The sequence below is a fragment of the Poromitra crassiceps genome, assembly GCF_964638095.1.
Source record: "Poromitra crassiceps genome assembly, chromosome: 2".
Taxonomy (NCBI): Eukaryota; Metazoa; Chordata; class Actinopteri; order Beryciformes; family Melamphaidae; genus Poromitra; species Poromitra crassiceps.
The window spans coordinates 100,199,655-100,220,745 of NC_139624.1; the positions used below are offsets into that span (position 1 = coordinate 100,199,655).

The window sequence follows — 21,091 nt, forward strand, 5'->3', positions numbered from 1 at the left end:
AGTATTATTGATGGATGTGGAGCGGACGTGGACCGCCTACGCATGTCCACATTGACTGATTTAGTTGTATCGCTGACTGTAGTCCCCCCCCCCCCCCCCCACACACACACACTTTTTTTAGAAGAAACACAAATGGGCTCAGACACAGGAAAAGAAAAGAAAGAAAAAGCATACATACATCATCCACCTTCAATATTATGTGGTGCTACCAGTCACATATGTTGTGCATGGGATCCCGCGCAAGGGGTCCATGAGAAAGCAGCCGGGCGAGTCATGTAGTTATGTACACAGATGAGCTTGCCATAAAGTTGTCATAAGGTTCCATCACAAAGCTTTTTGTATTGGAAAGTATGAACCTAATCCTCCAGATACATCAGGTTGCATAACACTATTGACCACAGCAAAGGTCCTCACAAAAAACCCTTTTACCAGTTGGCTATAAGTGAGCAGCCCCGCAGGGGCACAACACAACACATGCATGCATTGCAACCACACACACAGACACACACACACACACACACACACACACACACACACACACACACACACACACACACACACACACACACACACACACACACACACACACACACACCGATGCTGACGGTGGCTGGTGAAATACAGTCTCTGCTTGTTTAACCCAGACAAGGCATGTCCTCTCCCCTGAGGGGCAGCCAGGAGCAGCTTTCAGTGTACAGCACCCGGGGACCATCTTCTGTTATCGTCGCTGGTCAGCCGGTGAACTTCTTGCATGTTTTTAATGGGGGGTTCATATATGGAGGAAACCCCAGGGGAGCACGGGGAGAACATGCAAACGCCACACAGAATGGGCCTTTTGACGAGATAGCCCATGAGCATCAGGCACCGAAGACATGAGGGGGTTATGTGCCAGTGTCCCAGGCAGGAATGGAACCCATGGGGACCTTCTTGCTGTGAGGTGCGACAGCGCTACCACTGCTACACCATAACCCCCATTTATGTAACAGGTAGTTCTAAAAAAAATATGAAACGGCAGCACAACTCAAATTCCCAAGTCAAGGAGCACAGAATTGACATTTTAAAAACACTTACCCGTTCTGGCACAGAGCCTTCTTCAGAGCGTTTCAATTTCTTTCTCTTTTTTTGGGACATGCTCTGGATTTTGGGTTTAGTACTCCACTGAGAATTCCTTGTTGATGTGCAACTTTCCTTTTCCAATCATGTAACAGGCAGCTATAGTGCTTTAATTCAGTTTCTATAGAATTACCAGTGTCTAAATCAACTCTGAAAAAGGCTCATGAAATCAACAGGTGATTAATTCCAAAATCTTTGAATTGCAATTTCAAAAAGCAGGGGAAAAAAAACATCTAAATAAAAATGAATGATGATTAGAAGCCCCTTGCTAACACTCCCTAAAACATCCAGAAGACAGAATGGTGTGTGTGAATGCTTTAATTTAATAGACTGCATGAGCTCATTCATTTATTCATTACATCATCATTATATAATTTCATTACATTCATTACACAACTCCGTGAGGCTTGTCTTGCGGCCGACTTGAAGTGATTACTACCTGAAGATTGAAGATTTTTATACGAAAAGAGAAAAAAGAAAAAGAAATTGCAAACTGACTTAAATGTTGTTTTGTGGCAACATGTACAAAGAGTTTATGGCCTCAATGCCCTCTTGGTGGAAACGAAGTTGTTCAGCAACATTCTGAACTCCAGACAGCTTGGCGCTGCTTTGAATGCAATTGGCCACGATTCACAGCCCATTGAGTCCTGGACAAGTCATCAGAAGACAAGTACAAGCATTGTTGGTCTGGCTGGGACTGACTGGCCACTGACTGTTTTTCATGAATAGGTCACATACTGCATTTTCTAAAGTTGACTTTGTTTCTCCTTCAAAGGGCTGCTGTGATTCTCATAACAAGGCAAATCAAATCTCAGCACTATACAGCGTGGGAGTCTGGACATTACAGTGTATGTGTCAATTTGGTAAACTTGCTCTACATTTTACTATTATAATAAGCTTTGGTTATGCAATCAGTGATTCACAAAGACATTTGGTGCATTATGTATCAAGGTGACGATTTCATCATACCAGCCAAACAGCCAGGCACCCTTTCCCCAAACAGGACATTTTTGTCCAATTACTCCCACTAATTCCAGTCTAAGGAGACCTGTCCCAGATAAGCAGCTGGCCATGTTGAATACCAATTAGCACGCTCACTCTCACTCCCATGTAGAAAGTATCACACTGTTTGTCTTGTAAAGGGTGGAGAGTGGTGGGCGTTTCAATGATGAGGACTATACAATCTTGCATCTGGAAACAATTTAGCATCTGGAGAGTATTGGCTTTATAAAGTGTGATTATGGCAGGATGTAATGTACCCCAGCAGAGCTAAAAGAACGTTTGCCTGAACAAACATCTGGCAGTAGCATCTTGGTTATATGTGCCAAAGATCTAATAAACAGACAAGACAATAAAGGGTGATTTGCTGTTTTTTGTGCAGTGTATTCAGTGGAGTCTAGGCAGAATCGGCAAGTCAGGAATTTCACTATACTGTAGTAGGAGAGACTGCTATTGTTGTAACATGGGATAGTTGTAACAAAGAATTTTAGTTGGAATGACAGTTTGGATCCGGTTTCTGATCTTAATGGTCTTGCATCTTAATCCCAAGTGTTGTTACAACTACCCGGGATGTCGGGTAGAATGTAATATTTCTCCCCCTGTGTTTGATAGAGCAACTATTTTTCTGTGGACCATGAAGATGTTGAAACTGCTCAGTTTTGTAATACAATAGACAGATCTAAAAAGTGTCCATCACCAGATTTTGAAGAATCTATCTCAAATGAACAAGTAGATACAGGTACGGACAGAAAAAGTGCAAAAAGTGTTACAATCATCCCCCGTCTCCCCTAAAATGCATGTCACAGATTTACTACAGATTCCTCCGTTTGGCCACATATGCACTTTGTTATGAAGCGGATGCTATGTGAAAGAATTCCTCATTCAGTAGAGAGAGCCAGAAGCTTCTTCTTCTTTGGTGTTTTAGGGCAGTTGGCATCCTTTAAGTTGCATTACTGTCTCTGAGCCAGAAGTGTAGGAGATCCACTGTTATAACCAATTTTTTTGCAGTGTTCCAATCTGGAGTTCATTTTTTCCTGAAACGACAAAGGGAGGGGAGTTAGCTATGTGTTTATTAAATTCCAGGTTGTATCATGGTGAAGTAATTTAGATAGGCTACTTGTTCCTGAGACATTACGGAGAAAAATTACAGGATCCAAGTTACAGTTGGACAAGACAGAAAATGTGTGTATACCGGTGTGAGTTGAGGTCTGCGGATGCAGTTAACGAAAGGCTTGGGCTTGCTTTCTATCTCATCTGTCAGGGTATGGTAGCAAACTACACAGTTCATCATTGGCTGTAAAGCAATCGTAAAACAAATATGAAGAATTAGATTTTTGGATGTTGGCAATAGAAAATCAATGATCCGAAGGAAAGCGCTTCACCCACTCTGGTATTAATGAAACGGCATCTCTGAGGATCTGATTCAGCTGTTCCTTTGGCACACGTGGTAGGCTTCAGGAGGAAGTTGTGGTAGATGTTTCTCACACCAAATCCAGCCTGCAAGATAGTGGGGCAATCAGTTTATTATGAGCTATTTAGTGGCAATTGTCATCCCTAGAAACAAACAACTATCACCTTTGCACTGTTTTTATAGCCGATAAATAAATGAACAGTTCTAGAACATGTTACGTTCTTAGGTGAAATAGAATAGATGATCAGCTGATTTGGAAAATAAATACATGCATTTCTTGTGTTTATAAGAATACTAGTATAAGGTTAAGACAAGTTTAGCTGGATTTGTATTCTGTGGTCTATTTTTTCTTTTATTTCTCAGTAGAAATTGAGCAGCATCCCTCGCTGCGTTGCGCTGCGCGTGCTCGCCCGCTCACCTGGCCGCGCTCATTTCTACCTTGCCTCGTTGGTTTGCCTTCGAGGTCCCACCCCTCAAATCCTGATTCCTGACTCTCTACCACCTTCCTATCCCTCGCTACTGTCCCAGCGCTGTGGGAAAATGTAGGTGACCCAGAAGCAAAAGTGGGTTTTAACAGCTGTAACTGTTGTTCAATGTTTCCTTCAAGAGTTGATCTTGACCATCATGACCTGAATTGAATTCTGGACCATAATATATATATATATATATTTGCTTTAATTGCTTTGATGTTCAGCTCATATAATTTCTTCTAACTGATGTCTACTTCCTCAAATTGTCAACCTGTTGGTGCTTTGTTTCACATTTCACACAGTGGTGGGGTTTCTCCTTTCTCCAAGCTAATTGATCCATGGATTGAGAGTAAACAATTCCATTCAATACGAAAATGACCATAAATCACCAAATTAGTACTGATTAACTTCACATTATCAGCTGGTGGCAGTGTGCCAGTTTTGCCCCGCTAAAATGCCCCCTAAAATGTGATCTGTAACCCTTGATTTAGTGATGCTGCTATTGATTTCTCATCAACAACGCAATGTGTACCCCTTACACAGAAAATGATCTAAGGAATGGTGTTGTCCTTTAATCTGTGAATCAGACAATACAGTATTGTGTACTAATAAGCCAAGAACCTTTACTGATAATACGCTGCATACAGACACTAAGGCAAATTCCTCGTATGTAACTTGCATACTGTGGCAATAAAAGTGATTCTGATTCTGATAAAAAAATAAACCCAAATGTCTGCTTTACCAAAAGATTTCGAAGATTTTTCCTGATTCAGATCCAAATTGTAATTGAGGTAAATCTCTTTTCCACACGTTCTGCACATGTCCAAGATTATCTCTTTATTGGATCTCTGTTTTTGAGACATTTACAGATGTATTTGGAATACCATTTAAACCCTCTCCTCTATCAGCAATTTTTGGTATTGTCCCAAAGGACCTATCTCTATCCAAACTACAGGCTAACTCAGTAGCCGCTTCTCTAGTGGCTAGACGCTTAATTCTAATTCTTCACATATTCAATGGAACCCTAACCCTAACCCATGCAATTTATCCACCTACAAAAAATAAAATATACTAATAGAGGTTCAACTGACAGGTTCTATGACTTATGGCAGCCATTTCTATCCTATGTAGACAGACTTAGCTCACTCCCTTAATTCTAAGGGTCTAGTTTCTTGTTGGGCTGTATAAACTCCATGGACTTCATCATCTGGATGGATATTATGTGTTTGTCATTACTTTATATGCATTAGGGGTGGCAAGATGCATCGATCTGCATTGATGCATCGATTCAATAATCAACGATCCAACTGCATCGATCCACAGTGAAAACATTGATATTAATCACTATGACGCGCCATAAAAGAAATAAACATTATGCTTTTATTAAAAATCATATTGTTTTTCATTTAAATGTCTAAGAGCTCAACAATAAAATTGTCAAATAATATTTTAGTTGCTGATATTTTAGTTGCTTTTTTTAACTGATTGTTTAACTGATTGTGGGCATATCATGGGGGATATCGTCTAATATCGATCATAGCCCCCTGAATCGAATCGCATCGCATCATATCGTGGCAGACTTTGTGATATCGGCAAAAATCGCATCATTGTCAAATGAATCGAGATCGGATCGCATCGTGATCAAACTTGTGATTCCCATCCCTACTATGTATATATGTGTGTACTTTTGTTTAATTGTCTGATGTCTTTTTTCTCCTTTTTTGTTCTTACCACTCAGACAGACTGCTTTTGTTCTTAGCACTAAGATTTGTAATACTCGACATGGTAGCTTTTTCTTTTCTCTTTGTCCTTTGTCTGAAATAGCATATTGTTGATGCGATATTTCTGTGCACAATTTAATATTTTGTAATATATAAAACCTACAAATAAAGTATAAAAAATGTCTGCTTTACCTCGATGCCTTCTGTTTTCAGACTTTTGAAGAAGAGAAAATGGAGCCGGACTGCAGCGTGAGATTGGAGTTGGCTCAAAACCAGATCCACACCTTTCTTGTAGTGTTGTTCGGGGAGCTGATCATATGCCGGCTGGGCCTCGGTAGAGTACAGCTGGATTCCAGCACAAATCAGCAACAGCAACACAGCAGCCATCTTCCTCTCTACACTGGACAGCAGCTCGGCTGATGGGACTATGGACAGCCACCTCTCCTCCAGTGGGATAAATATTAACAAGTCCAAAACAAGTCCTATTAAGGCTGACTAATAATGACTGTTTGCTTTTGATCTTTCAGCTTTCTCACAACATCCTGTGAGAGTGAGTGGCCTCTTCTTGTCCAAACACATTCTTAGTGGGGAATTTCCCCCAGATTGAACCAGTTTCCCAGAAATGTGATTAGACAATATCCTCTTAAGGATCATGACAAATCTGACTTGGATTAGTTGTAGTGATCCAAGTCTTGGGAAGGAACCCATGCGTATCCTGAAAAAGCCCCAGAGTGTTTATAAAGGTCTGCTGTGATGGGAATCATCAGTCACAGCTGTTTCCTCCACTTCAGATTTGAGCCAAAACCGTTTATTAGAATCCAGGACAGTTATAGGAAACTAGAAATCTCGTGAGCTCGATCCCTGCAGGACTCGCATACACAGCTCAGCTGCTGGCTGCCGGCCTCGCCTGCTCTATTGGCATGCACAGCGCACAATTGCTCAACTTCGCATCACTGATGACATCACATTTGCTCGAGTGACTATCACTGATCACATCATGGAGTTGCTCGAGTGACGTCACTCAGCGCACAATTGCTCAACTTCGGCCTCGCCCGCGTGCTTGAGTGACATCATGTCATAGACATTGTGACATCAGTGACATCACTGATGATGTCATAGACATTGTGACATCATCAGTGACATCAGAATTACAGTGACATCACTGACAATGTCATAGACATTGTGACATCATCAGGGACAAAATTCAAAAGAAACAAACAGAGACACACAGCCCATAAGGGATACAGATGTTTAGTAGGGTGTGAAGTAGTTTAGGTGTGTGTGCATGTGTGGCTGTGAAGAACGGGAGGAAGAAGAGACCTAAGAGGGGCAGGATGAGAGGAAACAGTCCAGAAAGGAGGAGGTGAGGTGATATGGGGGATGCCGGCTGCCATAAAACACCGAAGACGAAAGAAGAGAACAAGCTATGCCAACTGCCATAAAACACCAAAAGGAAGAAGACACAGAGCCCACTTCCTCCCTTTTATATGATGATGACACCTAGGCCACTTTGGAGAAAAGAGCAAGACAGAGGTAGGATGGGAACATACACAGCCACTACCTCCCTCTCTGGTCCCTCTCTCTGCCACGTAACCCCTCCCTCTCACTCGTAAAGCCCAACTGATGCTTCATCAAAACACTTAACTAAACATCTTTAGTGACAGAACATTTTTGCGTACCTGGAGAATTTTGTAATGTCGCAGACACCGTCATATTTTGTTGCGCAATGTGATTGGCTAGTCACTGTATGTAGTGATGTAGTGAAAGTTCTGTCAGTGTAGCAGTGTCAGTCTGACAGCCAACCTGCCTGGCCTAGGAGCGGAGCGGAGCAATTCTCAGAAAAGAGGAGTTAGCCGTTGTCGTCAAAACCGAGGCGGGGAGCTGAAGATAGAGGGCCCACAGTTATTTTTTGCATTTAGGACTTGGGCAAGATGCTTTTACATTGATTTGAACTCAAAGGAACGCAAAAATGTTACAGTAGTCTATTGGAAACGAAGATCCGTTCCTCCTCGAGTGGAGCGGAGGGGAGAGACGCTGTCGCTGGGAGGAGGGAGGCGGGACGTCGTGCGACTCTTTTATTTCTGTCAAGCGACTCTTATCAAAAATGTTGAGTGCCCTGGCCTACCTATATCAACCTTAACCACCTCCTCCCACTCACAACACTTTCCCCCAAAGGAGCCTCGAGCACATTCTTCAATTCACCTGCCAGGGACAAACACATTTATCTGATTATCTCTCAGAGCGTTTGGATTATAGCCTAGAGGGAGAGGGAGTGGGGTATGACATACTTTGACATGTTGGCCAAATACCAGTAAAAGAAAGTTGCTTGCCTACCCTAGCTTGAAGTGGGTTAAACACTGAATGGGGCATGCGAACAGCGCCTTGTGCAGCAGCAGGGCGAAAGGTCACTGCACTACTGTAGTTCTACTAATTTGTATGTAACTACCGGTATTGCAACTTTCTTGTTGATGTAGGTTTACAACTTGTTATGGTGAAATAGTTTAAAAGCCAATTAAATAGTTGTACAGCAGTATTTTAAGTCTAGGCCCTGTAAGGAGGATAAGTAGACACAAATGTGAAAATAGATACATAAATACATTTTTCTAATAGCCTAAATAAATAAATGTTCATGTTTCACTTAGATTGGCTAAATGATTTATTTTAAACCCTTCAATATAAAACAAACCAACTTAAATGTGTCACTTTGATTCAGAGCTCTTATTCAGATACCAAAACAAAATAACCACCTTGTGGTTTTATGCCTCCGCCAACAAGTAACGTTGCAGTCTACACCCATGTCTGTCCAGAGTTACAAGCACAAATAGCCTACCTTGAGACCCATGGCACAGTGGTGTGGCCATTCAGCCTTATGCCACTTTAGGCAATGATTGGGCATACCTCAACAACAGAGCTAATCATTTTCAACATGGAAAATGGTCCTACACGTAACCCTACCCTCCCACCACCCACATACCCCTAGCCACTCCCCTACCCACCCCTCAACTCTCTACGACCTTCCTATCCCCCCTGGCCCCTTTTCCCTAGCACCGCCCCTTTCCCTCACCACAGCCCCTCCCACTACCCACTCCCCCTAATCATCCCTCAAATCCCGACTCGCGACTTCTTATAACTAGCTATGGCCCATTAACCTAGCCCAGTCACAGTGACTTTGAACTTTGACCTTTAACCACCAAATTCGAATCAGTTCATCCTTGAGATCAAGCGGATGTTTGAGCCAAATTTGAAGAAATTCCATCAAGGCGTTCCTGAGATATCACGTTAACGAGCATGGAACAGGCGCACACACAAAAAATCCATCAAAATCAATGTTGTTGCTAATCATTGAAAGACTATGATAATAATTAATTAAATAATAGGTTTCAGGTCATTTAGGTCAAAGTAACCCATTGCTCCCATCAAACCAAGAGTACAAACATTTTTTAGGGGGGGGGGACACTTTATTATAATGGTGTAGCCCACTGAACATTCAACATTTTCATTAAAATGGGATATAAAAAGGAATATTGATGAGGTGAAGTGCACACATTAACAAGAAAGTCAATATCTGCTCTTTGTTTACAATTCTAAGTATTCAAAAAGCAAAAAGCTCCTCTCAAAGGTGACAGATGAATGACAGTAACCCGGTGACCCACTTATGCTGTCCACAGGTTGTTGAACGTTGCCCCACACACAGCTGTGTTCAATTTGTTCCTCTTGATGCTAGAATACTTCCAGATCCTCTCATGTAAGTCTTGCAGCGCTTCTGTCTCTTTGTCTTTTGATTCTGTCATGAGGAAAAAAAGGTGAATAAAATAGTGCGAGAAACACAAATGTCAGAATTAAGTGCACAAAATGGCATTCTGCCTCCATGGATGAAATCACAGACTAAATATTAACAGAGATTAAACAAACTGACCGCTGTGAGGATCGGTTTCTGCACACAGTTGATATACGGAGATCCCTGAATATTTCCAGCCAATGTCTTGTAGCAAGCTACACAGTCTATTAACGGCTGCATGAACACACACAAACAAATACCAGACAAGTCAGAACAAGCCAGTCATGTTGTTGAAGTTTAGAAACTCTGGTGAAAATCTGCTCACTTTTCAGGAAGGTACTTACTTTGTCAGTTTGGAATTGGCATTGACTTGAGTCAACAGTTCCTTTTGGGCACTTAGTGGCTCTAAGGTAGAAGTTGTGGTAGAAGTAGATCTCATCGAACCCAAGCTGAGGAGAAAAGGAGGGGCATTTAGCACTGAACAATCCTCAACCACTTTGCAGATAGTTTAATATGAACTTTTCCTGAACATTCTCCCTTATAGACTCAGAAAAATGTCAAGAAAAATGACCAATTGTGCCGCCCCCCCTCATGGTTTACTCACTGTAGATGAGATTCAGCGCAAAACAAAATAGCCAACAGTGACTCTAAAAGCAGGCATGCTACTGTTCAATACCTCAACGTCTGACTATAGCCAACAGTGACTCTAAAAGCAGGCATGCATACTGCATACATAATATACATAATGTATACATAATGCATACTGTTCAATACATCAACGTCTGACTTCTAAAAGCAGGCATGCATACTGTTCAATACCTCGGCATCTGACTTCAACACGGTGCTGTAGAAGAGAAAATGTTTCCGGACTTCACCATTAGAGTGGACCATCTCCTGGGCCAGATCCACTCCTTTCCTGTAGTCATCAGATAGTTGATTGTAATCCTCCTGAGCATTAGCAGAGAAGAGCAGAGCTCCAACACTGAGCAGCAACAGCAACTGAGCAGCCATCTTCCTCCCTGTGTCTGCACAACTGATCTGGAACTGACCACCCACCCTCTCTGGAGTTGGCCTAAATGCTAATTCATATGCGGGAAGAACCTGCCCTCTTTTCCTGAAAACAAACTACAACACCCACATTCAACATGAATATTCTGGTTAATCTTAGAGATTTCTTCTACTTATGTATTTTCCCTAAGAAACTGTTAGGGGTTGTTTTCTTAGAGCCAAATGCAGACAGACAAAAGGCTTAGGGGGATGGAAAAAGGTTTATTGAGCAGATGGTGGAATGTTCCCTATACCACCAGTGAACTGGCTGGAAGCAAGAGGAACAAAGTTGACAGCCTTTGAAAACTGGTCAACTATGGTAAGTATGGTATGGTGGTGTTGATTGACCTGACCTGATGATGGAGGTGTAACAGAAGCCGTTTTCACACATCATGTGTGAAAGTTGTTGTCCGGTATAAGCGCGACCCCGTCATCGCGGACATTTCACCAGTTCCTAGGTTGTCAGAAGAGCGGTATGGCTGCTTCATGTGTGGGCGTGCTGCTCCCCCCCCTCCCCTCTCTGCTCGCACTCTGGCCAGAGTCCTTCAGTCCAGCCCGACAGGGACACAGACAGCGAAAATGGCAGCGGCTTGAGTCTTGCAAGCTGCCCAACGTTTGTTGAGAAAGCAAATGCACGAAGCGAAATGTGCAAGTATTTTGCTTACGTTGCTGACAAGGGCAAGCCCCCTGGACACATCAAACGAAGCCAGTCTGTAAAAAGTGCTTCAACGCGATGCAGGTGAACAGATAAACATCGAACCAGCCAGGCGATTTCTCTCTGACAGGGATCCCTACTTCTTCAAAGATTTCAGTTCAAAGACTGGTTAACGAATGTGAAGGATACAACATACATGCCCTCTTAAGTCAAACGAGTGTGATTTATTGTGTGACAAGCGAACTTATTTCACCATCGGAGTTTTGCCGACCCCCAAAATAAGGAGGATTCCCCATCCAAGTGCACACGTCACTCCCCACCCGCTCTGCAGTGCCCCCCCCCCCCCGTCAAATACAGGCCATTTCGCTGCTATATTCACACATGTGAGCGCTCAGGTGTGAAGGGAAATTCCGGGAAATGGCCGATATTGATTTACAGGCAATTTTCCTGTACGCATGTGTGAAAACGGCTTCGGGTAACACAATCCACAGCTACATTATATGGGACCAAGGGCCGCTGGGAATGGGTAGGGATTGCAGTAATCCAGCTGTGGGCACAAACAGAGCAGAAAGACACATAATCCCTGGTACCCCTCTCCATTGAGGGCCACAAACATTGCTGCTTGATGAAAGAGCGTGGAATGGAGACCAGGGAGGCAGGAGAGCTTTGAGGTGTGGCCATGGGACCTGGTAGACTCTGGTAGAAACAACAGTTACTGTAGGAGGGCCAGACATCCTCCACCTCCCACGTAACTGCAGCTACCAAGCAGGAAGGAGGAAGGATGGACTCAGGCTCGGAGGAGGATCTCTCAGGGGCAGACTGGCGGGAGAGGCAATCAGACTTGACATTCCAGGAACTGGGTGAGGTGAGGCGATGGGTGAGGTTTCATCGGCACGGCCCCTAGCCCCCTACCCTTGAATCGGAAGCATCCACCTCGACCACGAACAGCTTAGAGGGGTCTGTCTGGGTAAACCAAGACTGGAGTAGAGGTGAAGAGCCTCTTAAGGTGGTTGAACACAACATTTGCCTCAGGGGTTCAAGGGAAGGTGGAGCTGCCACTCTGCTGTAGTCTCTGATGAACCACCTGTAGAATATATCAAAGCCCAGGAAAGTGGTGGGACTTGTCCACACTGACTGGATCTTGGCCGCGTCCGTCTTCACCTGTTCCTGGGCTATGGTGAAACCCGCAACACAGTCTCACAGAAAATTGTAAAATAGCAATGCCAGGAAGTGACCGGCCTGAGCACAGTTCAATCATGAGAAACTCGTAGGAAGTTTTAACAAGCTTTATTGAACAAATAACCAGTTTAAGTGTGGCGCATGGCTCCGTGATATGATGACGCTCCTCTTGAGATGAGAGAGGGGTGGCGTCAGTGACGTATAGGATAGATAATCCCCCATAGGGATTTCTACAGGAGCCATGACATTGGTGGTGATCAGGGGAGGGGGTGGGGCGAGACAACTGCTCCAGTGATGATGAACAGCAGCTGAGGATGATGGCACAAATGTGAGTAATGACGTAGTAGCAAGGGCTCTATATACCACCACCACTGCTTAGGTGATTGGCTCAGCAGATCAGGAGAGACAGATGTCCTTAGCTGATTGGATATTGGGAAATGGAGAAGGGGCAGTTGTGATGTCACTAGTGATGTCACTCGAGCAATTGTGATGTCACCAGTGATGTCACTCGAGCAATTGTGATGTCATCAGTGATGTCACTCAAGCAATTGTGATGTCATCAGTGATGTCACTAAGGAGTTATACACCCTGAATGATGAGGGGCATGTACGCATGGGGTGCTCTAAACTATGCTGTAGAGGTTAGTCTTCCATGATTGAAATTCAGTCAAAGACCACACTAAATGCAGGTGCCGGACTTGATGTTGACTAAGTCACCAAATGACCTTAGGATATACTGTGGAATATTGTATTGTAATTTTTTTTTATCATGCTGACCCCCCTTGTGCACCTAAACGTGGTTTAGGAAGTGAGATTGCTGAACTGGAGTTGATTGTTCTGACACAAAACTATTTACATGAGACATTTGGCACAAAGGACCAATAAATTAGTGCTCTCCCCATTTACTAACAAGATTTCTTGACCAGACCATTCAGAGACAGCTGGACTCACCAACATTAGATCTGACTGATTTTCCTGAAGTTCCCAGCTGGCTACAGTTGAGCAATGTTAACCTGTTGCTACTTTGTTTCATATTTCACTGAGTGTGTTTACATGCACACAATAATCATATAACTGAGAATAATCAGGTAACTGGCATGAATCAGATTTCTGTGTTTACATGCACTTTGGTAAATAGTGGGAACTCAACTCAAAGTGGGTGAATGGACATTGAAATTGGGCCATGCACTCATGCAGAAAGCTAGGTGTGTTTATCGGATTTCTCATAATCCGATAACGGCCTTTATCCGGTAAAGGATATCGTGTATGCTGTTTACATGACCACTTGAATAATCAAGTAACTCTAGAACTCTGATAATAATTGGTTTATTAGTGTGCATGTAAACGCACTCACTGATTAAGAATAAACTCTGAGGAACTTCTATCAGCTGCTGGCAGTATAGATTTAGGCTGCTGTTTTCTTTATCTGGGCCCAGTTGCACAAAGCACCTTAGGTTAAGATTTCCCTTAGAGTCAGAGTTAAGGTGTCCATAAAATAGAATCGGCTGCACAAAACACCCAATTCTATTTTACGGACACCTTAACTCTAAGGGAAATCTTAACCTAAGGTGCTTTGTGCAACTGGGCCCAGGCCCTTAACTTTGAGTCAAGTATTCAAGCAAATGTGGAAGCACGTTTGAGGTGTTTGGAGAAAGAAAAAACTAGGCCACTGCTGCAAACCTGTAGATACTTGATCCAAACTGAACATGAACTACAGCAGATGTTTAAACAGCTGATCCAATTCACAATTCCTTCCAGGCATTGTGAGAGAAGGAGACATTCGATTATTTTTTGGAGTTGTAAAAAAGATCGTACTGTTGACTTCAACTCTTTGGCAGAAGGTTGAGATGGAACTACAGGTGCTAACTCACTGTGTTCAGCTGACATGGGGATGAGTAGAGAATGACTGAACTTTCATTTTGTGGTGAACTAATCCTTTAAATAATGGGTTTGAGATAATCTAGGTCAAAATAACCCATCAGTATAAACATTGACCCAAGAGTATAAACATTCTTGAAAAAAATAAAAGTGATGATTCTTTACAAAATGACACTTTATTAAACTTAGGTATCCCACTGAACATTCAACATTTTTATATATAAAAAACAGCTAAACAACAAACACAAAATCACAAACAAATGTACCCTACTAACAAAGATATTGATGAGGTGAAGTGCACACCGCACACATTAACAAGAAAGTTAATGTGTTTTGTTCGCAATTTTAAGTATTCAAAAATCTAAAATACGATCAATGACAGTAACCCGGTGACCCACTTATGCTGTTGTTCAGTTCAAACTGTCCACATGTTGTTGAAGATTGCCCCTTAGTTTACACACAGTATTCACTCTGTACACACTAACACACAGCATTACAGCATTCACTCTGTTCCTTTTACTAGTAGAAGAGTCGGGGATCCGCTGCTGTAACTCATTGTGTTGCAGTGCTCCCTTCTTTGCGTCTTCATAACCTGCCATGAGGGGAAAACAGTTGACAAAATAAAGTGAGAGACATATAAATCAGGGTAAAAAATAAGTGCACAAAATAACATTCTGCATCCATAGTTGCAGTGCAAAAATGTATGTCAGTGTAAACATTAAAATAGATTAAATGCAATAGATGAAATCCTCCATTAAATGAACTAACCTCTGTGAGGGCTGGCCTGTGCACACAGTGGATATACGGCTTAGGATCTTGCTCAATTTCTCCAACGAATGTCTTGTAGCAAATTGTACAGTCTATTAACGGCTGCATGGACGCACACACAAAAATAACATAGACAAGTCAGACAAACCAGTTCAGAAACTCTGGTGGAAATCTGCGCATTTTTCAGAAGGTACTTACCGGGGCTCTGACAGTTTTGAATTGGCATTGACTTGAGTCAACCGTTCCTTTTGGGCAATTAGTGGCTTTAAGGTAGAAGTGGTGGTAGATGTAGTAGGTCACATCGAACCCAGGCTGAGGAGCAAAAGAGAAGCATTTAGCACTGAACAAGTCACTGAACAAGTCACTGAACAAGTCACTGAACAATCTCAACCACTTCAGCAATAACTTTTCCTGGGGGTGGGGGGTCACATGAGAAACCCAGATTGTTGCCAGGGGCAAAAATATAAATATAGTCACGCCGTAACCTCTAATTTCACCACTAGATTAAATGATAGAAAACATACTGTGCACTTATTCTTTAGCAGGCATACTCTACAATACCTTAATGTCTGCCGTCTTGAGGCTTTTGAAGAAGCGGAAATGGTGTTGGATTCCAACATGAGAGTTGAGGTTCTTCAGGGCCAGATCCACTCCTTTCCTGTAGTTATCAGGGAGTTGATTGTAATCCTCATCGTTGACCTTTTTTCTTTTGGGGGGGTCCTCCCTTCAACAACTGGGCTGCTGTCTTCATCAGCCTATGCGTCCTACATCCATCCAGAGCAAGCTGCTATATTATCAGCCCAAAGATTCCATGATTGGTGGGAAGTATTAATGCATTTCGTTGGTGGTGGTCTTCTCTCCCAATCCCCGTTTGGTGCCCATGCCCGGGCAATTTGCATATAACCCCATAAGCGTCCTTGCCATTGCTTAACCTCAGTCAGCCCACGTCCTGTCAATTTGCACAACCCATTATCCCTGCATTCTGCTTAAACATCAGTCAGCCCATGTCCTGACAAGTCAGCCCCCGTCCTGACAATTTGCTCAACCCATTATCCCTGCATTCTGCTTAAACCTCAGTCAGCCCACGTCCTGACAACTTGCTCAACCCATTATCCCTGCATCCTGCTTAAACTTCAGTCAGCCCATGTCCTGACAAGTCGGCCCATGTCCTGACAATCTGCATAACCCATCATTCCGGCATTTGCATAAACCTCAATCAGCCCACGTCCTGACAAGTCAGCCCATGTCCTGACAATTTGCTCAACCCATTATCCCTGCATTTTGTTTAAACCTCAGTCACCCCACGTCATGACAATTTTCATGACCCAGTATCCCTGCATTCTGCTTAAACCTCAGTCAGCGCACCTCTTGTCAAGTCAGCCCATGTCCTGACAATTTGCACAACCCATTATCCCGTATTTGCTTAAACCCCTGTCAACCCACGTCCTGACAATTTGCATACCCCCGGCGAGCTTCATGACCCCCCTTTCGTTATATTATCCCGTTCTAACTTTCATTTCTTTTGGGGGATTATCTATCCTATATGTCACTGACGCCCCCCCTCTCTCATCTCAAGAGGAGCGTCATCATATCATGGAGCCATACGCCAGTGACATCACTGGTGACATCACAATTGCTCGAGTGACATCACTAGTGACATCACAACTGCCCCTTCTCCATTTTCCAATATCCAATCAGCTGTCATCTGTCTCTCCTGATCTGCTGAGCCAATCACCTAAGCGGTGGTGGTGGTATATAGAGCCCTTGCTACTACGTCATTACTCAAATTTGTGCCATCATCCTCAGCTGCTGTGATCTGTGGTGATCATCACTGGAGCAGTTGTCTCGCCCCACCCCCTCCCCTGATCACCACCAACGTCATGGCTCCTGTAGAAATCCCTATGGGAGGATTATCTATCCTATAAGTCACTGACGCCCCCCCTCTCTCATCTCAAGAGGAGCGTCATCATATCATGGAGCCATACGCCACACTTAAACTGGTTATTTGTTCAATAAAGCTTGTTAAAACTTCCTACGAGTCTCTCATGATTGAACTGTAGTTCTACTAATTTGTATGTAACTACCGGTATTGTAACTTTCTTGTTGATGTAGGTTTACAACTTGTTATGGTGAAATAGTTTAAAAGCCAATTAAATAGTTGTACACCAGTATTTTAAGTCTAGGCCCTGTAAGGAGGATAAGTAGACACAAATGGGAAAATAGACAATACATTTTTCTAATAGCCTAAATAAATAAATGTTCATGTTTCACTTAGATTGGCTAAATGATTTATTTTAAACCCTTCAATATAAAACAAACCAACTTAAATGTGTCACTTTGATTCAGAGCTCTTATTCAGATACCAAAACAAAATAACCACCTTGTGGTTTTATGCCTCCGCCAACAAGTAACGTTGCAGTCTACACCCATGTCTGTCCAGAGTTACAAGCACAAATAGCCTACCTTGAGACCCATGGCACAGTGGTGTGGCCATTCAGCCTTATGCCACTTTAGGCAATGATTGGGCATACCTCAACAACAGAGCTAATAATTTTCAACATGGAAAATGGTCCTACACGTACAGTAACTACACCCACCCCTCAACTCTCTACGACCTTCCTATCCCTAGCTATGGCCCATTTCCCTCACCATGCCCCCTCCCACCACCCACATCCTAGCCACTCCCCTTATCCACCCCTCGACTCCCAACTCTCTATGACGTCCTATCCCTAGCTATGGCCCAGTTTGCCTAGCCCCACCCCTTACTGACCATGCATGCCCCCTGCAACCACCCACTCCCTCTACCCACCCCTCGAACCCCAACTCTCTACATCCTTCCTATCCCTAGCTATGGCCCCTTTTCCCTAGCACCGCCCCTTTCCCTCACCACAGCCCCTCCCACTACCCACTCCCCCCAATCATCCCTCAAATCCTGACTCGCGACTTCCGATAACTAGCTATTAAAGAAAAAAGCTCCCGCACACTGTCTCACCTTTTTAGGAGAAATTTATTGAATAAACGTTTCGGTCACTAGGACCTTCATCAGTATTATGGGCGACATCGCCTTGACTCCATCTATATATACATATAGGGGATGGCATCGTGAACCAATCATCCAATCACAGCGAAGGACCTTACCTGGTTGAGCACCTTGAAGTGGTTACATTGAGTGCTCAATCAGGGGAAAATTTGAATATATGTGCACTAGAATTAAAACATAGACAGTGCCCAATACATCACAAGTACATCAACCATATTCAAGGTATTATAAATAAAAATGTAAATATAAGAAAAAACGGGACAATATAAGAAAAAGTAACATACTTACAGGCTGCATGGCCTACATAGGCTATATGCTTTCAAGACCCGTCAGTACCAATCTGGACGGATGGACTAATTTTTAACATAAGCATTTCAATATACACAAAAGCCATATTATAGCATTACATTCAATAAAAGTTCATAATTTAATCCCTTAGGAGACAACGTGTGAAGTGCAAAAATCCAGTACGCTTCCCTTCTCTTCAAAATCAAGTCATGGTCTCCACCCCTAGGTGGCATTAGAACCTTCTCTATGCCACAGAAACGGAGGGAGGCCATGTCGTGTCAAGTCAAGTCAAGTCAAGTTTATTTATATAGCCCTAATTCACAAGCATGTCTCAGAGGGCTTCACAGAAAGTATGTCTAGCTGATTCTAGCTATCACAACAGTAACATGAATATACAGAATAAAGATAACATTTGAACAATTGATAATATAGAAAATATAGAAATGAAGAGAGAGCAGAGGAGAGAGCAGGGGATGGGGGAAGAGCAGGGGGAATGTGAGAGAGTGATAGAGTGGGGAGGGAATGGGAGATGTTGGAGGGTATAGGAGGTGGGGAAGGAGCAAGAGGAGAGAGCAGGAGAGGGGAAGGGGGAGGGGTGTGGGGGAGAGGGGAGCAGGGGGAGGGAGGAGGTGGGGAGAGAATGAGAAATATAGTCGCACATCTTGCAAACGGACATATGTCAATTTCTAAGCAACCAAACTATGCCTAATTTAATTGGCTGCAAGCCTTTAGTAGTGAGTCCTTTTGCCAAATAAGCACATGTTCACATATAGAGCTTATGGGTGCCTTGCTTTAGGGAAGAGTGGGTGCCATGCTTTGAATAGTGGCGAAATACTAAGAGCATGGGTGCCATGCTTTAAATAGTGGCGGAATATTGCCATGCTATGCCATGCTTTAAATGCCGTGCTTCTTAGTGTTAAAATGAAGTGCAACTGGGGAATCTTTATCTTGGCGTCGGATCGCACTCTTGTGTTCACAAGTTCTTTGTTTGAGTTTTCTGGTGGTTTTTCCCACGTAGGCAAGGCCACATGGACATTTTATCAAATAAACAACATGAGTAGACGCACAAGATATGACACTCTTAATAAAGATTTTTTTCCCATTCTGTGGGTGACAGAAGTGTGATGTTTTTGCTGTGTTGTTGCATTGAGCACAAGATCCACATCGGCAATTGTCATTTTCCAAAGGGCTTAGAAGAGTTTGAATCTGGCTTTTGGGTTTGTTGTATGAGAAATTTTCATGAACCAAGTGATCTCTTAGATTGCGACCCCTTTTATAGACAAACAGAGGTGGATCCTTGAACATGTGAGTTAAATCAGGGTCAGATTTTAGTATATGCCAGTGTTTTAAAAAAGCTGATCTAACCAGGTGACTACGAGGTGAATATGTAGTTATACATGTGGTTGAATAAAGTTTGTTCTTTTTTTGACTCTTGTTTAGGAGATCAGGCCGAGGTTTTTCTAAAGCCGAGTTGTATACCTGTTCAACCCAGTCTGTGGGGTAGCCCCTTGCAAGAAATTTCGATTTCATATCCGATGCTTTTTCAATATAATCTTGGACATAGTCTGACATAGTCTCCTCAGTCTGAAAAACTGACTTTTGGGCAAACCCCTTTTCAGTGGAATGGGATGTGCGCTAGTCGGTAAAAGTAAAGTGTTTCTGTCAGTTTCTTTGCAATATATGGTTGTACATAGTTCACCATCCTTCATAGTTACCCACATGTCAAGAAAATGCACTTTTTCTTTGCTCCATTCACATGTGAACTGGAGATTATTTTTGAAACCATTTAACACAATAAGAAAGTCATTCATCTCCTCCAAATCACCTTGAAAGATGCAGAAAATGTCATCAATGAACCTATAATACTTTAGCAACCTGGGAAGATACTTATTTTTTATGGGGTTAAAGATAAAGTTTTTCTCAAAATAATCCATGTACAAATTAGCATAATTAGGGGCACAAATTGAACCCATGCTTGTCCCTGAGATCTGCTGAAAAAAGTCATTATCAAAGTTAAAATAGTTATATTTCATCACAAAAGTGGCAAGGTCAACAATGAATTGATTAGGAGGGTTTTCTGCATCTCTATTCTCCAAATACACACTCAAAGACTGTTACCCTTCGTCATGTGGTATATTAGTATATAGACTAGCCACATCCAATGTCAATAAAAATGCATTCTCAGGTATGTCAATAACAGTGGAAATTTTATTTATAAAATCAGTGGAATCCTTTATGTAGGCTGGTAGTGTTTTCACCATCGGTTTAATAAAAAAGTCCACAAACTCAGACAGAGGGGCTAATAGGGAATCGATCTGTGCCACAATAGGGCGTCCCGGGGGGTTTGTCAATGATTTGTGCAACTTAGGGAGAGTATAGAAAACTGGTCGAATAGGATGTTGACAAAAAAGAAAGTCAAATTCAGCTTTAGAGATCCAGCCCCGTTCTCTTGCGTCTTCCAGGAAGGTTTGGATCTCTTTTTGAAAAGACAAGGTAGGGTCTGAAGGGAGTTTCCTATAATAGGTCTCATTTGACAACTGAGATAAGATCTCTTGTTTATAGTTAACAGCGTCTTGTATGCAGATCGCACCACCCTTGTCTGCAGGTTTAATAACAATATCTCTATTAGTAGTTAGTTCTTTCAATGCTATTTTTTCAGCTTTAGACAGATTTTCAGAAAAATGGTAGGGCTTCTCGTGTGTTTGCAAGACCTCCTGCTCCACAATTCTACAGAAAGTATTAATT

General features: G+C 42.7%; 2 protein-coding genes across 2 annotated transcripts; both read right to left on the minus strand.

Moving 5' to 3' along the window:
• Positions 1-1,448: 1,448 nt before the first annotated feature.
• LOC310772546 (uncharacterized protein) lies at positions 1,449-6,156 on the minus strand. The gene is made up of 4 exons (XM_083632383.1): positions 5,907-6,156; positions 3,499-3,609; positions 3,305-3,406; positions 1,449-3,146 (listed from the first exon to the last, which is right to left on the minus strand). Exons 1-4 carry the CDS (start codon positions 6,099-6,101, stop codon positions 3,063-3,065), a joined length of 492 nt encoding a protein of 163 aa, XP_083488509.1. The 5' UTR covers positions 6,102-6,156; the 3' UTR covers positions 1,449-3,062.
• Positions 6,157-8,852: 2,696 nt separating this feature from the next.
• On the minus strand, positions 8,853-10,535 carry LOC310789593 (uncharacterized protein). The gene is made up of 4 exons (XM_083651239.1): positions 10,312-10,535; positions 9,837-9,941; positions 9,631-9,726; positions 8,853-9,498 (listed from the first exon to the last, which is right to left on the minus strand). Exons 1-4 carry the CDS (start codon positions 10,501-10,503, stop codon positions 9,415-9,417), a joined length of 477 nt encoding a protein of 158 aa, XP_083507365.1. The 5' UTR covers positions 10,504-10,535; the 3' UTR covers positions 8,853-9,414.
• Positions 10,536-21,091: the final 10,556 nt, after the last annotated feature.